Below are 27,922 nucleotides of genomic sequence, written 5' to 3'. Positions count from 1 at the left end.
AGGGAGAGAGGTCTTTTCTTCCACCTCCCTCCAATTCAAGATCTTGAACTATCAGGTTCTCTTGGCCAAATGTGATTTTACCAATTATGCTAAGTTTATGGAATGTACGGACAAGGATAGAGCCTGCTTCCAGGCTTTAGTGGATGAGGGCAGAATAGTAGCCAAAACTTCCCTGCAGACTGATCGATTTGGTCACAGAAGCTCCCTCAAGACTGTCACTAGATGTGCTGGGATACCCCTGAGAACAAACCCCCCTGGCAGAAAAGGCTTCACTCCACTCCCGTCTTGCTGAGTTAGACACACCAGTCGGCTCCAGCACAGACCAAGAGGTTGGGCCATGCCCCCCTGCAGTTCACAGAAACTAAGATTCACTTAGCCCAGGAGCTTCTCAGTTAACAGGGACTTTCCCAGCACCCAGTATTCTGTCTTTCTGGGAGCCTAAACCCTGAATACATCAGTTTTACTCTCTGTAGAGCTTTATACAGGCTAAACTCATAAATTGTCCACCCTCCATAACACTGATAGAGAGGCACAGCTGTTTGCTCCCCTGTGTATTAATCACGTACTCTGGGTTAATTAATAAACAATATTTTATTAAGTGTAAAAAGTAGGATGTAAGTGGTTTCAAGTAATAAACAGAACAAAGTAAGTTACCAAGCAAAATAAAACAAAACAGGCAAATCTAAGCCTAATACATTAAGAAACTGAATACAGGTAAATCTCACCCTTAGATGTTCTAATAAGCTTCTTTCACAGACTAGACTCCTTCTTAGTCTGGGACCAATCCTTCCCTTGGTACAATTCTTGCTAGTTCCAGCTCAGCTGATGATAAAGGGGATTTCTCATAACTGCAGCCTCCTTTGTTCTCCTCCACCCCCTTTTATAGCTTTGGCACAAGGTGGGAATCCTTTGTCTCCCTCTGGGTTCCCCCCCCTTCCTTTTTAAATGGAAAAGCACCAGGTTAAAAATGGATTCTAGTTCAGGTGACATGATCACATGTCCTGTGAGACTTCATTACCCACTCACTGGCACACACAAATACAGAAAGTCTTACAAGTAAACAGAGCCACTTCAACCAATTGTCTTGGTTAATGGGAGCTATCAAGATTCCAAACCACCATTAATCGCCCACACAGAGTGTTATATCATATTCCTAGTTTTGGATACAAGAATGATACATTCATACAAATAGGATGACCACACTCAGTGGATTATAAGCTTTGGTGATACCTTACAAGAGACCTTTTGCATAAAGCACATTCCAGTTATGTCATATCCACACTTATAAACATATTTTTAAAAAAATATGGGGTGCAACATCACAAGTGGATGTGGCAGTTACTGAATCTATGGGGATCACTATGGCCATTGTTATGAGAGACTTTGTTGCAATCCTCAGGTTTCCCTAGAGAGGTGCAAAGATCATCCAAGATCAGCCCTTCGATACAGTCAACCTATTTGGGAAGACTGAAGCTCTGTACTCCCTCAAAGACTTAAGGCTTGGCTACATTTACAGATGTAGAGCCCTGAGAGTTAAACCAGCCTTCAGAGACCGCAGCAGCGAAAACGCTGCCATGTATTTACACCGTCAGCTGCAAGCACACTAGCGTGGACACATTAGCAGCTCTTGGAACGCCACAAAGAGCAGTGCATTGTGGTAGCTATCCCAGTGTGCAAGCAGCTGCAATGTGCTTTTCAAATGGGAGGGTGGAATGTGCCAGGGAGTATGTTGTGTGTATGTGGGGGGAGAGACTGTGTTTTGGGGGGTTGAGAGCGTGTCAACATGCTGTCTTGTAAGTTCAGACAGCAGCAGACTCCCTTTCACCCCTCACACACTCTCACAACAGCAGCATTCCACACTAATGGTTTGCTTTGTCCCAGAGCAGAGAAGCATGCCAGTTGTCAGAAACGGAGCTTTGAAAGGGGATATCCACATACCTGCAGCTGATTTCAAAACAATGAGAAGAGTGGCCCCTTGACTTCAGGGGATTATGGGATGTTTCCGGAGGCCAGTCACAGCACAGTAATGGAACACCTCATCCATACTGATGCCCGGACATTTCAGCCGGGGCGCAGCAAGCATTATGCTTCTCGTGGAGGTGGGTTACCAGGAGCGCTCCAGCTGCAGAGTCCAGGCGCTCTACGTGCTTTGCCAGTGTGGACACCTCAGGAGTCAGGGCGCCCAGGGCTGCTTTAATGCGCTCTAACTTGTAAGTGTAGCCAAGCCCTTGGACCACGCTTTGCTCACTTGGCAGTTATACCCCTGCCCCCAAGAGAAAACACGGTCGACAGGAGTATATGGCAAGACTGCCTTCTCAGCCTTTTTTATTGCCAATGTCCTCAGGACCCCCCATGCTAGAGACAGAGGGTTACAGACCCAGGAAATTGGCTTCTACCCCATCCACCACCACCTTGTACTATAACCCCCAGGAGAAGTTTCTTCTGACGGGACTGTTGAGACCTGCATCCCTTTTATTGATGCCTCTTCATTCCCTTCCTCTGATAATGGGAGGCTGCCTTACCCAATTTGCCAAAAACTTAGAGGGGCCTAACAACAGACAAATGTGTGTGAGAGATTAGCCGTGGTGGCTATCTGTCTCAGTTATCAACTGAGGATACAGTCGTGGGGACATCAGAACTTCTGTCAGCTGTCACTTCTACATTCTCACACCAAGCCTGTTTCTGAATTAATGCTGGTTAATCTCCCACATATGGAATAAACATAGGAACCATCACTTGGTGGGGGGAGGAAGTTACTTACCTGTAACTAGAAGTTCTTCAAGATGCGAGGTCCCTATCTGTATTCCATGACCCATCTTCTGTCCTCTCTGCTGGAGACTGGGCTGTGGTGAAAATGGAGAGATGTCTGCCTGCACCACCTTTTATGCCCTTGATTCAGAGCATAAGGAGAGCTGTGCATGTGAGGGTCAATGGACACTGATTTTAAATCCAGACTCAGGTGCATGGTGCAAATATGTATTCCACATGTGGAATACAGATTGGGACCACACAGCTCAAGGAACCTCAAGTTACAAGGAACCAACCTCTGGTTACTGGCCAGTCGAATGGTAGCAAGTGTTACTGGCCAGTAGCAGAGGTTATTGGCCTACAGGATGGGGAGAAGCAGTAGATGTGATATAACTTGATTTTAGTAAGGCTTTTTGACAGAGTTCCACGTGACGTTCTCATAAGCAAACTAGGGAAATGCAGTCTAGATGAAGTTACTATAACGTGGGAGCACAGCTGATTTAAAGACTGTACCCAAAAAGTAGTCATCAATGGTTTGCTACCAAATTGGGAGGTCCTATCAGGTGGGACCCACAGATGTCAGTCTTGGGTCCTGTATTAGTCAATATTTTAATTTAATGATTTGGATAATGTTGTGGAGTGTGCTTTATAAAATGTGCAGATGGGGAGGAGCTGCAGGCACTTTGGAGGAGAGGATTAGAATTCAAAATGACTGAAAAATTGGAGAATTGGTTTGAAATCGACATGATGAAATTCAGTAAAGATAAATGCAAAGTACTACACTTAGAAGGAAAAATCAAATCCATGGTTACAAAATAGAGAATCACTGGTGAGATGGTAGTACTGCTGGAAAGAATCTGGAAGTTGCAGTGGATCAGAAATTGAATGAGTCAGCAAAGTGATGCAATTGCAAAAAAGGCTAATACCATTCTGGGATGTATTTATTGGAGCGTTATATGTAATTGTCCCACTCTAATTGGCACTGGTGAGGACTTACCTGTAGTATTGTGTCCAGTTGTGAGGGCTACACTCTAGGAAAGATGTCAACAAACTGGAGAGAATCCAGAAAAGAGCAACAAAAATAAGTTTAGAAAACCTGACCAATGAAGGAAAGGTGCTAAAAACTGGGCATGTTCAATCCTGAGAAAAGATGACTAAAGGTGGGGACCTGATATAAAGAGGATTTAATCAGTTGTTCTCCACGTCCACTGAAGATGCAACTAGAAGTAATGGACTTGATCTGCAGCAAGGGACATTTTAGGTTAAATATTAATAAAAACTTTCTAACTAAAGGTAGTTTAAGCTCTGGAATAGGCTTCCAAGGGAGGTTGTGGAATCAGTCATTGGAGGTCTTTAAGAACAGGTTGGATAAATGTCTATCGGGGATGGTCTACGTTTACTTAGTCCTGCCTCAGCACAGAGGACTGGACTTGATATCCTCTTGAGGTCCCTTCCAGCCCTACATTTCTAAGAGTCTGTTGTTCTAAATTTGCATGTTGTTTGGTCATATGGTATAGTGAGGGAAATGTACACAGAAATATATGCTGTGAGTCAGTTTTTCATCTTTGCTTTATGTATTATATACAATGGGAGAGAATGTTTAATTTCCTAAACTGTATCTGCTAAGTAGTTTGCTATTTTTCCCATTGTGGTTCTTATTACTTTAATGTAAGAGAGCCCCTGACTTCCTGAAGACCACAGGAAAAAAATGTTTTGATTGGGGGGCCTAATGATAGTACAGCTTGTCACACTACCGTCAAACTGCAGGAGCCTGCAGAGGGATTGCATGAGTTTCCAAGAAAGTGAACAATGTACAAGTATTCCATATGGACAATTAAGGAGTATTACAGAGTCCCCAAAGGAATCTAGTCTCTCACCTGTCAGGCAAGATGAAGGCATTGGTGTAGGGCTGAGAAACAGGGAATTTCGAGTTCAGAAAGGGGAGTGGGAAGAGCTGGAAGATCTGAAGTTCTTATTGAAAAATATAAATTTTGTGCCTACGATGGGCTTTAAAAAAAAATATCCTGAGGCCATCTAACCTACTCAAAATGAATAGGTTTGTTTGAAAGCGTGTGTTTGGGAGCTTGAGGCCGTTCTCCTTAGTTTAACTTCTGGTTAGTAGGACAGAATTGGGCAGCTGTGCTGAGTTTTACTTGCTCAGGAAAAGAAATATTTACTTTGACATGTGAGTTGGACTGGTATGCCTGTGAATACACAGCTGTCCTCTTGCTCTCTAGCATTTGTATTTATTCAAAATATTGTTCTATGAGAAAAAAATCAAGTACTATACAGATGACTCATTTCTTCTCTTAGAGTATCATGGGCAAGCAGTTCTCTGCCATCATCTATCTAATCACAAGTGTGGTGTGCAACAAACTGATACGTCACCAAAATGTAGGCACACACCAGAGGGAATACCTTTTTCAGAGTGTCTCAAGCACCATGGTAACTTGTATATCTTTATAGCTGAAGCTGAAATTGCTGTTTCCTTGGAGTAAAGACTGCCTGACCTTGTGCCAAAGCCGTTTGGGGTTTATACACTATAATAGGAAAGTGTAAGGAAACTATTTTGTTAAAGTAGATCACACAAGTAGAACCCTGCGTGGATACAAAATTTGTATCCACATCCAATCCGCAAATGTGGTCTGCGGATAGCTGCAGATTTGCGGGACTCTACACAGAAGTCAGACTTAAACTAGTTTTGTGTCCAAGATTGCTGGGGTTTTAAAACCCATTAAGTACAGCAAATCTTTCCTTGAACTCATATAAGGTCTAATATATCTGACATGAGAACAAACCCGCTAGAAGAATGCATTTCGCTGCAGATTGCTCCAGACCACCTATTCAGGGAATCGATTTTCAGTTATCTCTAATCAAGGAGAAAATTGGTTAAACAAATTTTACTATCATATATCCAATGTTAATGCATTAAGGATGATCAAGTGTGTTATTTGATGATGTTTCCTTGGTGGAAACAAAGCCTTTGAAGAACCCTCAATAAACATTCAGTAAAATAGTTCATATAATCCTCCAACATAAACTGGGCAGAAAAACAGCTCTGGAGAGTATATTCTTATCTCATAAATATACAATTTCCTAACCATAAAGGAATAGAATAGAGAAAGCTGCTGTTTAGAACTAGAGTTTCTATTGTACGTATCTATCAGCCAGTGAGGCTACTTGGCACAACATGCTGCATTCCAGGCATCAAGTCTAGTTCTAGTGTTAGATTAGTTTGGTCTCTTTTTAGTGGATATTTGTCCATATTGCTAAAGCAGTCACTGCTGGCTCTGCTCAAACTGGTCGTGGGCCAGAATAGGTGCCTGAGTTTCATTGGTGGAGCTGTGTGCATAAGTTTGGCTCTAGCCAGCGGTACTAGTCCCTGAATTGAGCTATTATCTCATACTGGAACTCTTTTTTGCCAGCAGCAGAGTATGATGTGGACTCTTTAGGGAGTTGGAGCAGCGACAGAGTCCATGTGAACCATGTGACCTGATGATGTAAGCAGGACCACAATAACTATTTTCCCAGGCCGTTTCTAGCCAGTAGGGAGAATGGGCCCATGTTCTTCTCCAGCAAAACTGGCGCTGCTCCTGCATGAGAGGAGGGGTGGAAAAGAGAGCCTCAGTTCTCTTCTTTCTACCACCAATATCTGTTCTACTGAACCAGCACTTTCTCTTTCTGGTGTGAAACCTGATGCAATGAACTATTCATTTTTATGAACTCCAAATTCAAGCACAATGGTTTGGTTATCTTTAAGAGGAGTGGATCTGAAAATGAATGCAGATTCTTAAAGATTATGGGCTAGCCTCGGCCCCTAATATGCCTGCTCTAGAAATCCAGTATAATCAGTTGTGCAGGGTTCCCCTTGAAGAGGGAACCCCTGAAGTGGTGTAGAGTCAACATAGGGTAGAATGTCTCACTTTCTCCCCAGTCCTGACACAGTAGTGTGATAGGAGTGTCGTAAGAGCTCTGCTGTGCTCCAGCTGCCCCAGTGCCCCTTTCGGGACTGTTGTAATTGGCAGAAATTATAGCAGCCCTGAAGCTATTGTAATGTATCCTCAGGACCAGCCTGTGGTTTGAGGCTCAAAGAGCTATAAAAGGGTGCGTCTTCACTACAGAGTTACCCCGGATGATCAGCACCCATCTTGGCCTACCCCAGCTGTGTGCTGCCACACTGCAAAGCCCTGTTCAAGTTATTGCCTCCTTAAGGTGCTGTACTTGCTTGTGTGTGTCACTAGGACTCCTAGGGGCATATCCTATGGTTCTTTATGCTGCAGTAAGATGAGATGCTCTGATTTTTCTCCCAGTGACTTGTGAGAGAACATGTCTCTCCTTTTGGGTATACAGGGGCAATGGTAGGAAGATACTGGATGACTATCACCACTGGAGTGATGTATATATTTTTAGCCTGTGTCCTTGCTGCAGAGGGGGTGGGTTCCAGCCAGAGTGAAAACAGAATCCATGCTCTAACCCATACCCCCAGCCATGCTAGCTAGCCCAGCTTGAAAGCCCCATTAAAATTGGTGAGACGGTTTTGTGTGTGGATAGGAGGGGGACTAGAGGTACACCCAAGTAAGAGCCCTGGTTTTCTCTAGTGATGACATACCCAAAGTGGTTTACAGCTCTGCTGCACACCCGTGAATTTTGCTAGCTAGAGAAGGAAATGGTCCCCAGAATGTGGCCTTATGTCTGCACCATATTTGAGGACCTAGCTGTCCTTGGCAATGAATAAAGACATTTCTTGGTGCAGGTAGCTCCATGGACTGTGAAGACATGTGGCATGGTTCTGGAGCACAGATGAAAATGTAAATATTTACATTGGAGAGAGAGAACCAACTATGTCAGGAGGCTAGGTTGACATTTGCCCCACCAAATGGTAGTCATTAATATAGGTACGTTTAGATTCCTTATATTGGTTAAACCATTGCTGTCTTCATGTATCTGATCCAGATTAGTTAAACAGTTACTGCTCAGTAGCTATCCTGACGTGACTGAAAGAGAAGTTATCTGCAGATCTTCTGGAATTATGGTTATCAGCAGTGATGGGGATCTTGTGAAGTGACCTGTGGTATTAAAATGCCTGCAGTGCACTCCTCCCTTTTATTTCAGGGCTCTGTGACCTGATGGACACAACAGAAGAGTTTATCTCCTTCAGCCACTAAGAAAATGTGGTATTTGTTTTCTGCTGTTAGGAAATGGCCAAACTTTGCATCTGTAATTAACTAAGTAGCTCATGTCCATTGTACTGTTCAGAGAAGCAATTTCTGCTTTGCACAGTCAGCTGAAAAAAATTTCAAGCATTTTCAGCTGGACTTCCAGTACGAAGCTATTTTACCTTTTATTGGTGGGGCTTTTTTAAATGAGTCCAGTCCCTAGCTTAGTAACAGAAGTGGTTTGTGTGGATGATTCACACCTGGTAAAGATGAGAGAAATACTGGAATATGTTCCAGCATGTGTTGGCTGACACAGAATCGATCACCTGGAGTCTCTCTCTTGCCTGTGTGGTCAGGATGACTTACTACTGTTCTGATATGATAGGCTGATATCAGATATACATACTTTTTTTTTTTTTTTTTTTAAGCGGTTGCTTCACAGAGAGGACAAAAGCTGAGGCAAACTAATACTGAAGTGTTGCAAAGCATAGTTGTATCCCCCACAAAAAGATGAAGCTAACACTGCGGACACCCAGCAGTACTGTGAGCATGTGGCATTTCAGGAATGAAGGGTTTTTTAGGTAGAAAACCAGAAGATCTAGAGTTAACTGTCACACTGTACTTCTCAAATAGGGCACTGACTCACTCAGTCAGTCAATCTTAACTCTGTCCTGTGTTTTTACAACATGGTGTAATGAAACCCTAATTCTTGAGCCTCTGTTTTTTGTACTTCCATTATGAGTGTAGTGTTGGTGAAATTATAGGGGGAACAGATGGTGATGTAGCAATCATTTTTAATTTCATTTTAATATGTTGTCTCAGATCGAGCTTAAAGAGGTGCCCATGTGGTAAACTGCATACATCAGTCTCTGCTAGAGCTGTATCATGGAAGTGGTATGTTGTGAAAGTGCTCAGAGCACTTGTATGTATGCACATATGCAACACTGTGGCATAAAATTTTGTGCTGTTCTAAGTTATGATGTATGGAACGTTTGCATTAACCTGCAGTCATTTTTGGGGGAGGTGGGGATTATGGACTTTAGAAGCTGCTTGTCTTTTTATTACTGGGGCAGAATGAAAGTTATTGCTGTTTGAGAGTCAGCACTTTGTTTGAGAAGTGCAACCCTACTTCTGAATTCCCTGGGTTTCTTGATTTTATTGTTTAATTCCAAGGTGGTTACATAACCACCTTGGAAGTCTTTTTTTGTTTTGGAATCTCCTTCATTTTTACAGTCCTAGGGCCCACAGAAGAAGCAGCCCCTGTTTCAGGAAGCCATAGGAGGTCCACAAGAGGCCTAGTCCAGCAAACTTTAGGAGAAAAGCAAAGGGAAAATGCTCCTTTGTTCTATAGGTCAAGGTCTTTGGCTAAATACACTGTCACCCACCCTCCTGTGGCGAGGTCTCTATGCTACAGACAGACACCTTAAGGTAGTGGTTCTCAAACTTCTGTGCTGGTGACCCCTTTCACATAGCACACCTCTGAGTGCAACCCCCCTTATAAATTAAAAACACTTCTTATATATTTAACACCGTTATAAATGCTGGAGGCAAAGGGGGATTTGGGGTGGAGGCTGACAGCTTGTGACCTCCCATGTAATAATCTCATGACCCCCTGAGGGGTCCCAACCCCCAGTTTGAGAACCCCTGCCTGAAGGTCTGCAAGGAGGAGTCTCACTTTTTTGCAAACCCTTTGTGGACACTCACTATTACAGCTTCCTTCCTGCAGAGCCCAAGAAATGCGTAGGAGTGGAAATCTTTCCTATTACTCTCCTAATGCTCACAGGAGTGGGGCTGTTCTCTTAAGGTCTGCACCAATGGCTATTGGTGAGGAATGCAGCTAGCAGGGGACTTGTAGGCCCTCAGAAGCAAAGAGGGGTGCATAGAGATGAAAAAACTTCTGCATTCCTTTTGATTGCTTCCTGCTGCTCTGCATCCTCCAGCTGGAGTTCTAGGGAAGGAGATCTCTGCTCTCCCACCTCCAAAAGTTTTACAGGCTATTCAGCCCCCTGTGAGCGCTTCATCTGCTGGAACCTTATGAGGCCTCTGAACTCCACATCATGCATTAGGCTTGTAGCTAATCCATGCACCTTACAGGTTCATGGGTACCCCCCAAGACTTTAGACTTGTGGTTTCCCTCTGTCCCCCTGTCAATAACCAACTCTCTTATTAGACTCCTGGGGAGACTTAGGAGGGCTAGTCATTCATTGGTTGCCTACATGTACCTACAAGTCAAGTCTTGGGTTGTTGGGAGCCTCCGCAAAGTCCTAGTAGGTGGAGGGTGAGTCTTCTCCCCTTCAGCAAACTTCATAATATCCGTAGGAAGACAGCGATAGCTTCTGAACTACCTCTTTCTATCCCCTCCTACAAATCTCTCTAAGCCTGCTGGAGCAGGGCTCTGTTGAGGGATACTGGCTGAGAGCGGAAGACTTGAGAGGTCATGGGGGCAGACCCTGCCCCTTCCTGTGAAGCTGCTGAAATCTGTAGGAGAAAATTCCCTTGGTGGCTTACTGGCTGCACCCCTCCCTGCCAGGGGCTGCTTGATGAGAAAATTTTTTCATTTAAAAACAAAAACCCTCCCTAAGGATGGGTTTATACCTACCCCACTGCCCGTCAGAGTCAACATAGCCCTCCGGCCACCATTTGTGGCAGCTCCTTAGGGCAGGGACTGTAGCCCCTCCTGGGCAATCCCTTATGGCTTGGGCCCTTCATTTTCAGTTTTTATTTAATTTAATTTATCAGTGTTTATTACTACAACACAAAGAGGTGAAAATCAGTGCAAAAAACTATTAATTTTTCTGGGTAAATATCGGGGTGGGGTGTATTTAGTAAATTAATGCTTTGAATTCCATTCAACAATGTGGTTTGCTGCAGAACTAAAACAGAACTCCAAACATGTCACCTCTGAATTTAAGAAAACAATATACAGTGTCTCTAGTCCCCCAAATAAAACTTTTCATTTGAATAAACAGTTTGTTGTTGTAGATTTAGAAATTATTAGCCTATAAATATTTACATTTAATAATTGGACCACATCGTTTGCAGCACGTACATTCAACTTCATCCTTTTCTCCTGTTTTTATTTTTGTTTTTTTAAACTTTTGAATACTTCCTTGTGCTCTGAAACATTCTAATACAGATTTTCGTTTTCTTCCCATTTTAGTGTGTCAGATCTTAAACCATTGTCTGCTAACAGCTTGAAATGTGTATGTGGTGAGCGTGAGATTCATCAGTACATTCAGATGCATATGCACTTCAGAGCTTGCTTGCGTGCATCTTCTAGCCCAGGGCTGGCCAACCTGAGCCTGAGAAGGAGCCAGAATTTACCAGTGTACATTGCCAAAGAGCTGCAGTAATACATCAGCAGCCTGCCATCACTTCCTCCTCCCACCCCCAGGATTTCCCACCCGCCGGCCAATCAGCACCTTCCCCGCACCTCCTGCCCACTGTGATCAGCTGTTTCATGGCATGGAGGCTGTGGGGTGGAGAGGGGGTAGGAATGAGGATGTGACAGGCTCAGGGGAAGGGGCAGAGGTCTTGGGGGAAGGGGGTGGAGTTGGGGTAGGGCCTGGGGCAGAGCCGAGGGTTGAGCAGTGAGCACCCCCAGGCATATTGGAAAGTTTGCACCTATAGCCCAGCCCCGGAGTCGGTGCCTATACAAGGAGCCGCATATTAACTTCTGAAGAGCCACATGTGGTTCCAGAGTCACAGGTTGGCCACCCCTGTTCTAGACTGATCCATAGCCTTACTTCAACAGGCAGCTTTGCATATACACACAGACTAACGTATTATCATAATACATACATCTCATGCAATGTGTTATATTTTCCTAATAAAACAAGGTGGGATTTTTTTTTTTTGGTATTTGGATGATACAAAAGCAGGGTGAAAATTGGAAAACTGAATAGTACTTTTTTGTAAAACCTGGGAATTTTTCTGTAAAAATTGGTTTAAACTGAAAACAAAGGGGCTTACTTATGGCCTAGAGCTGCTGCATCAGTTGACTTAACCTGTCTGTCGTTCTTCCCCAGGGCAAGAGTCTGTCTAGCCTCAAGGGGCAGCTGGGCAGCCCTAGGTCCCACAGTGTTCAGTCAAGTCCCAGTTGTAGTTGCTTGTGAAGGGGCACACCCTCACTCTGGCGGAGAGGAAGTTAACTCGCTCTTCTGGATCTGTCCAACACCAAGGTGCAAGTGCAACTGCAAGGCTTGTTCTGCCGGGGGGCGAGGGGGGAGAGGGAGCTTAAAAGAAAAAACCTGCCACAAGAAGGGCCAGTGAACAGGAAGAAGGCTGCTCCACCTCAGACAGCTGAGAGAGGCCAGCTGAGGGAGCAGCAACTGACCTCACCGCTCCTGAAGTGGCATGACCCAGCCTCAGCAGTACGCCCCACAAGGAGACAGGAGGTAGCTATTTTAGACTAAGTCCAAAGGGCTGACCCAGGAAGGCTGCCTGTTATCCAGGTCACCCTTGTCTCTTTATTTTCCTACGGACTCCACTCTCCCATGAAAGAGGGGAAAGGACTCTTCTTTTGTTTGCCCGCCAAACCCTGCTTGGGTGTCTGCTGGCGGGGAGAGAGAGACATTATAAAGGACCAGAAGTTGGGTCTAGAGGGGACTTGAGGGAGCCCCTGCCCCTGACAAATGTTGGAGAATGCAGGTATAACCACATTTGGTACAAGGGGTTTAAAATAAAAGGGGGGGGGGGAAGAAGAGGTAAGCAATTGGGACCTGGAAACCCTCCTACAGCGTGGGAATTTTGGGCAAGGACAGAGGAACCACCCTAACTTAGCCTTTGTTGGGTGAGCAATATCTGCCCTTCATGCTCAAAAAGGAGTGCTTGTATTCAATTGAAAGGGGTAGGCAAGCTGGGGTGGGTGAGGGTCCAGCTGCTGGTGCCATACAGGTACCGTGGGCGATGTTGCAGTTTGCACATGATATCCCATGTGTTGGACACCTGGGGAGAGAGAAGACATTGTATTGGGTATTGGCCTGGTTCTACTGGCTAGAGGTGCATCATTAGGTGGGAATACTGTTTCTCCTACCTGGAATGTCAGTGAGGCAGCCGCAAAGGTCCCTGACCTCGATCGAGTCACCCTTTGAGAGAATCAGTGGACATGATCAGGCCCCTAGAAAAAACAGCCTTGGGGCATCAGTATATATGAGTGATCGACTATGCAACTAGGTGTCCAGAGGTTGTTCCTCTGCACTCCATGAAAGCTACAGCGATAGCTCTAGAAACTCTTAAAGCGCTTCTCACATGTGAGATTTTCCCCAGAAATATTAATAGCTAAGGGACTAACTTCACCTCCCAGCCAATTCATGAATTATGTTCCCTTCTGAAAGTCTCATCCTGGAAAACCTAGGTGTACCACCCGCAGACTGATTGCCTAGTACAGCAATTTAATAAGATGCTGAAGGGAATGGTGAAATGCTTTGTTGACGGCAACCGCAAGCAGTGGGACCAGCTATTCCCATCGCTCCTGTTTCCCATAAGGAGGTCCTGCAAATGTCTACAGGGTTCTCTTTGTGGTCGTCAACCATGAGGAATCTTGGACTTGTTATGAAAAGATTGGGAGGAACAAGACATAGGGGCCTTAAGCCTTACGATATGCCTTATAATGAAGGGAACAACTCAGAAACATAGGGGTTTTCGGTAGAGAGAATTTGAGAGAGGCCCAACTCATCAGGAAAGAAATTACAAGAGAGGGGCATGACTACAAACTTTCCAACCGGATGACCGTGTTCTCCTGCAGCAGAATCTAAATTAATGGCCCAATGGCAGGGTCCGTTTGAAGTGGTCAGGCAGGTCATAAGAAATAAGACTACCAGAGAGGAGAAAAGAAATCAATATCTATCAAGTGAATCTTCTCAAACTTTGGAAGATGCAGGAGACCCTCTGATAACTCCCTCTCCTGGGACCCTAATTCAGGTCCCATTGGTACCCAGCAGCCAAGAACTGACAACAGTATGGGGTGGTGAGGGGCTCTGCCCTGCTCAAAGGAAGAAGCTCCTCCAATTTGTCAGATTTCACAATGATATTTTCCACCTGCCCCGGAGAATGCAGTTCATCCCACATCATCTATAGACCACGCCAGGCCAGCTGGTCAGGGAGAGCTCTAGACCATTGCCACAGAGGTTGTGGGATATAGTCTGAGAGGAAGTGTGAGCAATGCTGGAGATGAGGATAACTATGAAATCCAAAAGTGAATGGAGGAGCCCCACAGATCTCATTCCCAAACCAGACGCTTCGGTTTGGGTTCGCATTGACTTTAGACAGGTTAATTCCATCTCGAAATTCAACACCTACCCAGTGCCAGGGTAGATGAGTTACTACAGCAGCTGCGATTTGTGAAACACCTGAGCACTACTGACTTAACAAAAGGGTATTGGCAGATCCCTTTATCCTCTTTCTCACAAGAGAAAACAACTTTCTCCACTCCTTTGGGTACTTCCAGTTCAAGACTCTGCCTTTTGGTCCCCGTGGAGGTGCCACAACTTTCTAGTGGCTTATGAACAGGATCCTCACCCCGTACATAGGCGACATTGTCTATAGTCCTATCTGGGAAGACCACCTACAGCACTCAAAAGCAATATTAAAAGCCCAACAGGATGCAGGACTTACTTTTCAGAGTTACCCGTAAGATAGCCATAGATGAAGTAACCTATTTGGGGTACCGCGTTGGAGGCAGCCTTGTGAAGCCAGCGGTCAACCAGGTAGAGGCCCTAACAGCGTGTCACATTCCCCAGACAAAGAGGCAAGTAAGGCATTTTCTCAACCAGGTTTATCCGTGTTTTTGCCTCAATCACAGCCCTTCTTACGGACTTCATGAAAGGCAACTACTCTGAGATGACCCAGTGGGATGAGAAATATGAGGATGCTTTTAGTGAACTGACAACATGACCATGTCAGGTGCCTGTGTTCTTCAGCCCTGATTTTTTTCTTGGGAGCTCAGACTGCACACCGATGCCTCAGACGTCAGGCTGGGCACTGTACTGTCTCATAAGGCTTTGGAGGAGAAGAGCACCCAGCCCTCTACCTGAGTAGAAGCTTTTCCCTAGAGAAAAGGCTCACTCAAGATTAACTGGACCATGGATTCCCTTGGGTATTACCTGTTGGGTAGCCCCTTCTCTCTGGTAATGGATCATGTTCCCTTATGCTGGATTCACACAATTGAAGACCTAAATCCATATATAATGCTATTATACCTTGCACCACAACAGCAGGTGGGAAAGTACCATGCCAACGCTGCCCTAGAACAGCCTTTCCAGCTTGAGGGGTGGAGCATGTGAAGGGATACGCCCTCACACTGACAGTAAGGAGACTAACGAGCTCCTCTGGGCCAGTTCAACATCCATGAGGCACATCCGCAAGGATTGTTCTGCCTGGAGGGTGGGGAAGCTTTAAAAGGAAAAATCTGCCACAGGAAGGAGTGATGAACAAGAAGAGGGCAGCCCCATCTTGGGCAGCAGAGACAGACCCATCAAGAGGGAGACAGTGGCAGGCCCTATTGCTCCCAGATCTGTGTGACCCAACCTCTTAAAGTAGTATGTCCCAAGAGGAGTGGCTGGAGGTAGACCCCATTTTAAACTAAGCTCAGAGGGCTGACCCAGGAAGCTGGCCTGATATCCAGGTCACCCTTGTCTCTGTCTGCTTATGGACTCCTCTCTCAGATGAAGAAAGAGGGGAGAGGACTTTTATTTTGTTTGAAGAACTTCCCATTGGGTGTCTCCTGGGGTGGGGAGACAGACAGACATGCATAAAAGACCAGAAGTGGGGACTTGTGGGAACCCACGACCAGAGCTTGCTGCCCCACCACCCCAGGCCTGAAGCCCAAAGCCTGAACCCACCACCCCTGGGAAGGTGGGGAACTCACTGGCTGCCTGATCCCACAGCGTTGGTGACACCAGAGGGGGGGCAGGGCCCAACCTCTGCTGCTCGCCCCAGCAACCAACAGCAGCCAGGAGCAACAGGGAGGGGGAGGTTTAAGACAATATTTTGCAATAATGCCCACATCATCTAAGTACAGTAACTCCTCACTTAAAGTCGTCCCAGTTAACTTTGTTACGTTGCTGATCAGTTAGGGAACATGCTCGTTTCAAGTTGCGCAATGCTCCCTTATAACCTTGTTCAGCAGCAGCCTGCTTTGTCCACTGCTTGCAGGAAGAGCAGCCCATTGGAGTTAGCTGGTGGGGGCTTGGAACCAGCAGGGACCGGCAGCCCCCCTAAGTTTCCTGTCAGGCAGCCGCCCAGTAGGCTATCAATTGCTGGGCAGTTCAGCTGTCCCTCCCACCACTGCCAGGTAGTGTTCCTGCTCTCTGCCTTGGAGCTGCTCCCAGGAATCTCCTGCTTTCTGTGCAGAGGGGTGGGTAGAGGGTTGCTAATGTCAGGGTGTCCCCCTCTCCCCCCTCCTTTACCCCATCTCCACAGAGCTGTGGGGGAGGGTGGGGGACAGGACAGGTTTCAGGATGGAGGGAGCTTGCTGGCAGCAGCTGCTGTCTCAACTTGCTGATCTACTTAAAAAGGCAGTGTACTTAAAGTAGGGTCAGCGTACTTAAAGGGGCAATGTGCGTGTGTGTGTCTGTCTGTCTCTCTCTGTCTGCCATGCTGTCCTCCTCCCTCCATTCGTGCTGCCTTGTAGAATGCAAGGCTACATTTACAACAATGGGTTAACCCTTGAGGGCTCAGCTGAGTGCTAGTTCATCATTTAGCGGTAAGGTGTTCCCTGGGAAATAGCCCACCCTCTGACTCCACCACCATGTATATATAAATTTCCCTGGAACCTAACCCCCCCTCCCTTACATTAATTCTTATGGGGAAAACTGGATTCGCTTAACATCATTTTGCTTAAAGTAGCAGTTTTCAGGACCATAACTACAACCTTAAGCGAGGAATTACTGTATTTCTAACTTCTATTTTTTTTAATTGATGCTGTTTCTGCAAAGTAGGAAAAATCCAGAGATTCACTTCCCAGATTTCCTCTTTGGTGTAAATTTGTATGGAAACAGTAAACCTCTTGAAGACTGACGTCTGAAATACCTGAACTCTGCCATGTGAAATTCATGGTGTGGCTTAGGTTTTGTTTCAAAGCAGTGTTCAGTTGCAGAGTATCTGTTCTGTTCTGCAGATTCTTTAATGTTTGCAAAGGGCTTTGAGGAGTACTGTAGAAGCACGAAGTATTATAAACTAGCTTTAAATACATGACCTGGATTTAGTAGTTAGCCTTAGTGGACAAGAAAGAACACTGTGTCCTAAGGGCAGGATTATAAGGCAGCTGGGGGGCTTGCATGGTTAATGATTTCAAGTAATATTTGTATAGCAAAGTAAAGTTTTTATTGTATTTTTCTTCTTCTTTTTTTTTGGTTGTATGAAGTAACTGTACTTATGGTCTGAAAAAAGAACATTTCAGTCTTTTGAAAAGTATTTTTCTCAAAGGATTTCTGAATTTTCTTATGTAGAGCTACAGAATTCCATCTCAGCAGTTTTTGCTCTCTGAAAAACAGAAGTCACATCTTAAAATAAACTTTATAAATACCTAATATTTTTAAAATCCCCCCTCTTTTTTTAGGGGGGCGGGACATTTTTTAAACGGCAGCAAATAATTCTCTAGTTGCAAAAACCTTTCCATTTGTGTCTGTGGCTTCTTGCAAAAAACCTCAAAGTGGCTGTTTTTCAGCCCCTACGTAGTATTTTTAGAAATGGAGTATTAGACCATAGGCTGGGAGGAAATTTGTGTTCAGCATGTGTGGTATTTTCGTTATAGGGTAAGCATTAAGTGAAAAATGGCTAAAAATTCTTTAATCATACTCTGTGAAAGCTTCTATAAAATACATCTGTGTGTGTGTCCAACTTAGTAAATTAAAAGCATGGTGGGGGAGCTGACCACTGTTAATGGCACCTACCATTTCTAAGGTAATTTAATAATGACAGTTTATATAGGGACAGAAGAGAGCAGGAGAGGGAGGATGGACAAATCAACACCTACACGTGTTTGTGGAACTACTTAAGATATTGGAATGGCGTCCTGAATTTAAGCATTAATTTAGTATTTTTTCTCTTACACTGATCTCTCTCAGATGCAGTGACACCTCCGTAGTAAATCACAGGGTAAATCCTGTTGCTCTAACATACTTTCTGCAGTAATGCTGTGTGAAATTTACTGACAAGTTCCACAGTTTCAGTGACAGAACATTTAACTCTGAAATTCAGTCTGCTTCCAATTATGCAGGAAACTTTTCACTGCACTTTAATGAAAACACAGCAAAGGGGGCAGGATTCAATCCTGTTCCCATTTGAAGGCAGTTTTATCAGTGACTTCAAGTAGGAGCAGGATTGGGCCCTAAAGAAATCAAAAGGGGACGTGTCGTCTGCATGTACAGATACACTCCTCGTGTCAAGCCTGTATTTTATATACATAGTGTATGTTACTATAACCATGAATGTAGTAAAATTCACATCTATGGATGCATACAAGGATACATATTTTATGTGGGATTGGCTTTAACTTTCATAGACCTGTATATTTATGGGACTACAGGGGAGAAGTTGTATTCCTTAATGTCTTGTGAGAGGATTATTTTAGTGCACTAAGCAATGTTGTTCATCTGTTTTAAACTGTTCATGTCAACCCAGGTCTTGCTCCCATTGCTCAATTCAGTTTTAAAGAGTGATTGATTAGAAGGCAACTCCCCTTCCCCCTCCTCCCCCCAAACCACTGGCTAAGTCTGTTAAGTTTAAATTCAGTTAGAAGGACCCTGATAAAAATAACATGGAATTTGCCACTGCAGCAGCTGGCTTATGAAAAATAACCATCGCAAGCACTTAATATCCGAAAATGCACTTGTGATAAACAGCAGCAGCTGTTACTCTCTGACAGTAATTACACCAGCAGATAGTCATTTCAGTGAAGTGACTGAAAAGAAAGTGCTGTGTGGGATGACTTCTCCCTCCTTCCCAGGTTGTGAACCTACTCTTAGAAAAATGTGGGACTGCTGTGGAGTCCCGTTCTGCTGTGGAGCGTGGAAGAGCTCAAGGGTTTCTTATACTTGCTGTAGGCATCACTGTGCAAGTCTTCAGAAAGGCTCTAGGATGAGTAAAATATACATACTTAACGGTGTGCCTCCTATACATCGTTATAGGATACTTCCAAATCTTGAACTGCTGTGGCTAGTGGTTACTTTCTTAATGTGGAATTGAAGTTTGTTTAAACATAAAACCTGGGCTTCCTGTTTGCCAGCTGTCTGTTACCCAGAAAAGGGCCAGCATTTTGCTTTGGGAGTACGTTCTGCTTGAGGGAGGTTCAAAGACAACATTTTACCATTAGCTCAGCTTTCTGTAGGCTGACCATGAAAGCTCTTACCAGCTAATCTGCACCAGGGTGTCTCAAAATGTTCTTCTAGTATAGACCACATTTTTGAAGGACATGTAGCTGTCTTCAGGGGACTTCAGCAGCTGGAGAAAAAAAGAGAGCTAGCACTGAATGACCAGCTAGCTCCCTGTAGGCCACCATGTGCTGCATGGACCACCAGTGGCCCATGTAGAACCACTGAATCTATTGTAGTATGAAAGCTGAGGTAACATAAAACACAGCTTTTCACCCTTCACATACTATATTGCTCTGTCTGGCAGTTAATATACACAGCGGCAAAATAATGGCAACATGGAATGAAGTCACACTTTGAAACCTATCTGCAGAATAAGCTGTGTCCTAAGAGGACCTGTTTGGCATTTACACTCTGATTAAACTTAGCTTATAGCGTCTTTTTCTGGGACTGATTTCACCCTGACCCTGCTGTGGGGGGGGAGGAGGGGAGGACAAGTTATTTCTGTCGAGGGTTGATCTTTTGACACTCTGTTTATAGCAGACTGAAAATACCAATGTGATGATGTAACAGTTACTTTGAAAAACCAATGGAACATTCCCCAAACATTTACCTTTGGAAAGTAGCACCTTTAATGTACATTATTTGCACAATAAACTTAATGGTTATAATAGATGCACATGGTTTTTGAAGTTGGCTGTGGAAGCATTGACATTAGGTGGTTTGTATATCATGGTAGCACATGAATCCTGTGTGGCTCAGTTGACAGCACTTCAGATCTTGGGCTGCAAGGTTATGAAGTCAAGTTTTAGACCAAGATTTAAGCTGTTGACCAGTGCTGCTGCTGTTTTGAGACCTTGAGCACACATCCCAGTTCCATTAGCAATTTCTCGTATAGCTCTTGTAGAGGATAGGATAATAGTGTGCTTTTTTTCCTATGACGAGATGGGTTTGTGTTGCAAAGTGAGTTATTGCTGAGCTCCCAAATGGCTGCTGTTTGCTAGCAGTCACTATTCAAGTTGTACCATGAAGCAAAATCAAAACTTTCCCTATTAAATATATCGTAACGCATTTAGATTTCCTGCGTTTGGAAGAGGCCCTGTAAAAAATCTTGTGAACACTAAAGTCACAAAACACAGTACAGAATAGTTGGGGTAAAATAACAAGGAGTTTTGCTTAAAACAACATCACTAAAAAGTGACTCTGTAAACTTTTTGTGGTGTATATTAATTACTAATCTTGATAATTTGATAATCTTATTCAACTTCTTGCTTACATCCAGTACAAGATTTCTTAGGTGTCTCGGGTATTGGGATTCTTAACTGTATATTGGATGGATCCAGGAAAAGCTCCTCTCAGCTGGAACATGCGGTCTCTAGCCTGTCTCTGTACTAGAGATAATGAGTGTGATAGACAAAGGCAGTGTCTTGTGTGGATTATATGGGGAAGGTAACATATAAGATCTAGTGATCTGTGTTTTGTACTCAGAAGGGGGTTTGCAGGAGGGAGCACAAAAGCTGTGATCTAAGGACAGGCTGATATGAAATTACAAAGTTGGGTTATGCTTAAAATACTCTTGTCATATTTGAGTGTAATACATTTTAATATGAATCTGGAAAACCTCTTCCGCTTGGGGCGATTTCCACTTTCTGTAGAAGAAAACATCAGCTGTTCAAAGGCAATAATTAGAGACAAGGCAGGTTAAAATGCATTTCAGTTTCACTGCTTGGACTTGGTTTTGGCTTACATCAGATGCATTTATTTATCATCACAGGCTCTGTGCATTTGTAGTTTTTTTTTAAAGCAGCAGAATGCTAGCTGCTTTACCAAGAGGCAGGAAAGAAGGGGGGGGGGGAGGGAAATAAAACAAGCTGGGGGGAAGGTGAGGCGGGGGAGGAGAAGGAAAAAATGGCCACAAACTTTGTCCCTCCCACCCCCACACTAAGAATCACTTTCCAATATTCCAGGACTTTTGGGGTGCAGTCTGTAGAGTAACAGTTTAGCTCCAGTGATGTAAATACACACGTAGGTGGCCAAATTATTTAAACTTTGTCAAAACAACCTGAACACATTTGTAGTTTTGTGGTGACAGCTGATGAATGTTGGTATCCTTCATTGTAATAGCTAAATTAGCTTTCTATTTGGCTATATTTTGCAATTAGAACCAGAATTTTATGCTGGATTTACAAAATTATTATATGGGCTTTATTTATGTCTACACTAGCTCTTATGTCGGCCAAACTTTTGTTGCGTAGGGGGATGCTCTCCTGCGGACATGGTTACTGCTGCTCATTGAGCTGGTTTTATGATGTCTGTGGGAGAGCTCTCTCCCACTGGCATAATGCAGTTACATGAGCGCTCTTATAGCAGTACAGCTGTAAGTGTAGACATGGCTTAAGGGGCAGGCTCTATTTAGCACCATAGTTATTGCAATCATGTGTAGATAATTAAGGCCTGTATACTCCTGCTTAAATGGCTATTGTAGAACTTATGTATTCTATACTCACGCTGTTGTCTTTTGTTGCTTTCTGTTTAGAGTAAGAAAAGTATTTTTTGGAAACCCTGTAAGTTATATCTGACAGCATTTTAACACCCTAAAAAGATGGCTTAGCAATGAATGAAGAGCTAGCTAGCTTTAATCAGTAGAAATAGACTAGATCAATATCTCCACTGTTCACTGGGATCCTTCTTCCACTCCTTAAATGGCTTTAGTCTGGTACCAGAAGCTTATAGTTCTGAAACAATTTAGCCCTTTGTCAAAATCAGGGCTAATGCACTGTATTCCTTTACACAACATATAACAAACTAAGGGTGGGGAGTAGCATAACTATACAAAACATTAAGACTATAGTTGAATTAATACTGAAATCTCTGCATTCATATTGTACTGAGCTGTTGAGTATTTACACTAGAGTAACATAGCTTGGATTTGATATTCTGGAACTACTGTGCTGTTTCAAACTAACTTAATATTCAGGGGTATGGATCATATTATACTTCTGAAATGTGAATACTGACTGATGTAACTTCTGATTAAACTTGAGTAACCTGGAGCCATGATTTATCAGCTGAGCAGTTCTAGATGAAAACTAGATGAAAAATGCTTCGAAGGTGCTTGATAACAACTCTTCCTGTCTTTCAGCTTTATCTTCAGGCCAGAATGAAAGGAGATTGGGCAAGACTTGTACGTCCCACAGCGCAATTTGGTCTCATTGCCGCATCTATCTACGTGGGTCTCTCTCGTGTTTCTGATTACAAACATCACTGGAGTGACGTGTTGACAGGACTCCTTCAGGGAGCGGTGGTAGCTGTGCTCATCGTAAGTTCATAAGTAGGTCACTAAGAAAGAATCAAAGGTATTTTAAAAGTAGGTTTTATGCCATGTGTGGCAAGTACAGGCTCTATTCAGGGGGAAATGTACAGACCTTCCACATGCTCTGAAAAGTAGTGGGGCTGGGGTAGGCAATAGAAGAAAAACTTGTACAGAATTAGATCACATTATTACCACCATAGACTGTAGAAGCCTCAGTAATGGACCAGGACCCCAACTGTGCTAGCTGCTGTAAAAACAGGGTGTAAGATCTTTGGGGCAGGAACAGTCTTTTTGGTCTAAGACAGATGAATACAGACAGGGGAGTACCAGGAAACCATGAGAGTCCTGGCCAGTGATCTCAGCACACCAGCACTGTAACTCTTACAATTTTTTTTGTAGGCTTATTGGGAAAGGAGGTTTAAAGATTAATTTGAAAGAGGATTAGGTAGTTTTGTGGCTTTTTTTTTTAATGTTTTTGTTCAGAGAGCTCCTCCCAAGTACAAGGGGAAGCATGGGAGAGAGCATGAAGGTGCCTATTGGAAAATTTAACAAGCGAGCAATGGAGGGTTGCATCATGGGTAGATCAGAGGCAAGAGTTGTCACTTCAGTCATGAATGAGAGATGACAGGTAGGGTGTTGATAGGCAGTGAAGGGCTTTGAAAATGAGGTCAAATAACTTGTTATGGGAGGTATGTAAAGAGGGGTGACAAGGCAAAAGTGACAGACTAGGAAAACTATTTATTTTTGCAGTAGCATTCTGAATTGAGAGTGTGGAGCAAGGCTGCGTTTGTCAAGACCAGAAAAAAGAATGTTCCTGTAATGGACATGAGGAGTCTTGGCTGTACGGAGAGATAGGAAAGACTGTATCTTAGATGTTCTGTAGAAAGAATCGGCAAGATTTAAACAGAGCCTGGATATTGGGACTTAGAGAGAGGTCCAAGTTGAAGGGTCTGAGTGACAGGCAGGATAGTGGTGGTGTCCTGTGCTGGGGTGAGGAGGGAAGCATAGGGGAGGAGATTCAGAGCTGTTAGCCATGTTGAGCTGGATCCACAAGGAGATGTCAGAGATGGGTAGAGATTTTAGTATGGACAGAAGGCAGGCTTGAAAAAAGAGTAGATTACCCAGAAATATGGTGTAAAGAAGGGGAGCAAGGACAGAGCCCTGTGGAAATCCCACAGAAAGCTGGGGGTAGGGGGAATGAGGAGGATCCCCAAAGGACATATAGGGGACAACTAGGGGTCACCAACTGAAATTAACAGGCAGCAGGTTTGAAACAAATAAAAGGAAGTATTTCTTCACATAACACAGTCAACCTGTGGAACTCCTTGCCAGAGGATATTGTGAAGGCCAAGACCATAACAAGGTTTAAAAAAAAAAACTAGATAAATTCATGGAGGATAGGTCCATCAATGGCTATTAGCCAGGATGGGCAGGAATGGTGTCCCTAGCCTCTGTTTGCCAGAAGCTGGGAATGAGCAACGGAATGGATCACTTGATTGCCTGTTCTGTTCATTCCCTCCGGGGCACCTGGCACTGGCCACTGTCGGAAGACACGATACTGGGCTAGATGGGACCTTTGGTCTGACCCAGTAGGGCCATTCTTAATGAGACACTGCTGAGAGCAATTTGAGAGGTCAGAGGAGAAGCAGGAGGATATTCATGGATGCCAAGAGAGGACAATATTTCAAGAGGAGTACAGTCAGTGTCAAAGGTGGTTGACAGGTCAAGGATGAGGATGGAGCACTGCTGCTGAGAATGACATGACTAGGAAAGAGTGCTTAAAGACTTAGCCCTGGTCTACACTGGGGGGGAATCTAAGTTAGGCAGTTTCAGCTAGTGAATAATGTAGCTGAAGTCAGTGTACTTAGATCAACTTACTGTGGTGTCTTCACCATGGTGAGTTGACTGCTTCCACTACCCCGTTGACTCTGCCTCTTGTGGAGCTGGAGTACAGGAGTCAGTGGGAGAGTGCTCGGGGGTCGATCTATTGCATCTAGACTAGATTCGATAAATCGATCCCCGCTGGGTCGATCGCTGCCCGCTGACTCAGGGGGTAGTGTAGACATATCCTTAGAGTGGTTACAGGGGAGTACAAGAGACAGAAGCTGTATTTCAGAGGGTCTAAGATTGAATTGAAGGAGGAGGATTTGACGGTGATTAACTGGTGTACTCAATGAGCTTAGAGATCAGAAGGAAAAGGGTTGGTAGCTGGAGAGGTAAGTGGGGTCAAGGGTGGGTTTAAGATAGAAGAGACTAACACAGGTTTCTTCTGTGATGGGAGAGAGCCGGAAAAGAGGAGATGTTAAAAGTAAGGGAGGGGATGAGTGATACAAAGGAGAGCAAGAGCTGACATGGGGTGAGCAGATAGAGGGACATGATTATTCCCATTGATTCGGCATTGGTGAGGCCTCATCTGGAGAACTGTGTCCAGTTTTGGGCCCCACACTACAAGAAGGATGTGGAAAAACTGGAGAGAATCCAGCGGAGGGTAACAAAAATGATTAGGGGACTGGAACACATGACTTATGAGGAGAGGCTGAGGGAACTGGGATTGTTTAGTCTGCAGAAGAGAAGAATGAGGGGGGATTTGATAGCTGCTTTCAACTACCTTAAAGGGGGTTCCAAAGAGGATGGATATAGACTGTTCTCAGTGGTGGTAGATGACTGAACAAGGAGTAATGGTCTCAAGTTGCAGTGGGGGAGGTTTAGGTTGGATATTAGGAAAAACTTCTTCACTAGGAGGGTGGTGAAGCCCTGGAATGCATTACCTAGGGAGGTGGTGGAATCTCTTTCCTTAGAGGTTTTTAAGGTCAGGCTTGACAAAGCCCTGGCTGGGATGATTTAGTTGGTGTTGGTCCTGCTTTGAGCAGGGGGTTGGACTAGATGACTTCCTAAGGTCCTTTCCAACCATGATATTCTATGATTTGGGACAAGTGGAGGTGTTAAGAGAAGGCAGGAAGGAAGGAAGATCATGACTTTTTTTAAAATTTTTCTTTTGGTAGAAATCTGTAAGACCCTTTGAAGAGAGAGGAGGGGAAGGTTTGAGGAGTGAGTCAAAGGTGGTGAAAGTGTGGCTGGGATTGAGGACATGAGATTCAAGTAAGCTGAGAAGTACAGGTGATACTAGGAAGATGGCCAAGGTGAAGAAGTAGAAAACAAATTGTAGAGGAGGAAGTCGGGATGGGGCAGATGTCAGAGGCAAGGAGATTTGTGCTGGTTGGGAATGGGTGAGGAGAGAGGGCAGAATGGATAATTTTAATTTTGTTTAAATTGTCAATTTTATGTTGAGGCCTAAATGTACTATAATCTAGCATTAAATTTAAATGGAAAACATTCAGGCATTACATATGACGTTTTAAAGACGATCCAACCACTGACTTGCTGGAAGGCACTGGCGAAGCCCCTGGGAGCAGAGGGAGTGCTGAACTAGCTTTTTGGTAACAGTAGCCTCTTCTGCATGGTCAGAGAATATTTCCTCTTCAGTTTATTTAAAGTAGAGAATCTGTCTGGAAGTCAAATTTGCTTGTTTTCCCTTTACATTTAATTCATAAAGGAACAGAATGAGGCTTTCCAGTTCTAAAATCTTGGGCATAGAATCATAGGACTGGTAGGGACTTTTGGGAGGTCATCTAGTCCAGTCCCCTGCACTCAAGGCAGGACTAACTATTATCTAGACCATCCCTAACTAGTTTGTCCAACCTGCTCTTGAAAATCCCCAATGATGGAGATTCCACCACCTCCCTAGGCAATATATTCCAGTGCTTAACCACTCTGACAGTTAGGAAGTTTCCTAATGTCCAACTTAAACTGTCCTTTCTGTAATTTAAGCCCATTGCTGCTTGTCCTATCCTCAGAGGTTAAGAACAATAATTTTTCTCCCTCCTCCTTGTAGCAACCTTTTATGTACTTGAAAACTGTTATCATGCCCCCTCTATCTTCTCTTCTCCAGACTAAACAAACCCAATTTTTTCAATCTTCCCTCATAGGTAATGTTTTCTAGATCTTTAATAATTTTTGTTAGTGATCAGAAACATAGTTCAGTTCACTACTAGGGGTAATATATTGTTTAATTCAGTTTTTAAATGATTTGTCAAGCCAACAGTAAAAAGTTAATCTTCCTCTAGAAAATAAGAAATAGTCACCATTTTCTAACGTATGTAAAAATTAAGGATCTGAAATGCATGTTAAGCTATACTGGTTTTCCTGGCAGGATGATTTTCACTGGTTGCCTGCCTTTAAGAAAATAAAGTACAAATACAAAACAAGATTATCATCAAAATCATGATTTCCTACTTGATTTAAATAGTCCACCCTGGGTCAGTATAATGAGGGGAAAGATGAAGACTGCAGAAAAGAGGTGTGGTGAGAGCCATAAGTGAATGGCAGATTGACCAAAATTATAAAACCTGAAAAACTGTGAAGGGAATGCTGGAACCAGACTTGTTGCTAGGCAGCTAGCGAGGGGAAAGGTGGTCGGCTTAGGGCAGGGGAGGCTCTGGGCTGAGGTGGGGACTCTGGGACAGGAATGTCTCTCCATGCTTGCAGCTGGTCATGCTAGTTCATAAAAAGATGAATGGTTCCTGTACCACTGCTACTCCAGGTGATTGCTGATGGGCAATTGATTGATTTAAATCTCCTCTTTTTTGCATTTTTATTTGATTCTCCATTGGTGGTTGATGAACATCAAATGTGTTGATTTGCAACTAAATATATAGCCCTTTACACTAAATCTGGTACTGTTTGCTTACACAAGTGTGTGTGTGATGATCCCCCTGCTTAGCAGGTAGCTTTTTACATTTATTCACATTCATTTAAATTAATGTGAAAGTGAATTATGCATGTATATTTTTTTACCTGTGATTTATTGCAAGCTCTATTTAGATGGAAATGAAAACTGGTTTTGTGCATTTAATTGCATTTTTTTACTAAATGAAACTACCTTCCTTCTGTGCTACTAACTGATGTATTAAATGAAAAGTATCTAGTTAGTGAATTGAACTGAGTGTTTCTGGTTGTTATGTCCTTCAACACTTTAGAACTAGTAAATCTCCTCCTTCCACCTAGCTTTTCTTCATAGATTGGAAGAGGACAATCTTTTTTGGTTTCTTAACTTTGAACTAAAATGAAGAAAATACTGTGCACCTGCAGAAGAGGTTACTTCTGTTAAGCACTTCATCAGCCTCTGGTTCCAGGGGCTTAGTGAAACCACTGAACTGCTGGAAGGCACTGGCTGTTTAAAAACTAGCAGCAACCATCTGCTGCTTAATATTTTGTTCAGTAGATAAATTTACTTTTAACAGAAGTTGTCAATTTCAAATAGGTTTTGAGTGTGCTGATGGGCCTCTATGAATATTTTGTCCTACTGGGGTTGAGTGCACAACATATAAATGGCA

At 43.7% G+C, this 27,922-nt stretch overlaps 1 protein-coding gene across 5 annotated transcripts in view; it reads left to right on the top strand.

Annotated features, from left to right (window-relative positions):
* Positions 1–27,922, top strand: part of PLPP1 (phospholipid phosphatase 1) — a 136,722-nt gene that overhangs the window by 103,302 nt on the left and 5,498 nt on the right. For all 5 annotated transcript variants that reach the window (XM_073343943.2, XM_073343948.2, XM_073343947.2 and 2 more), the window contains one exon: positions 22,359–22,535. In XM_073343943.2, the coding sequence (XP_073200044.1) occupies positions 22,359–22,535 (177 nt within the window). The remainder of the gene's footprint in view (positions 1–22,358; positions 22,536–27,922) is intronic.

Source organism: Lepidochelys kempii, chromosome 5 (genome assembly GCF_965140285.1).
Source record: "Lepidochelys kempii isolate rLepKem1 chromosome 5, rLepKem1.hap1, whole genome shotgun sequence".
Classification (NCBI taxonomy): Eukaryota; Metazoa; Chordata; order Testudines; family Cheloniidae; genus Lepidochelys; species Lepidochelys kempii.
Note: the sequence above shows the minus strand (reverse complement) of the source record. Positions and strands in the feature narration are given on the sequence as shown.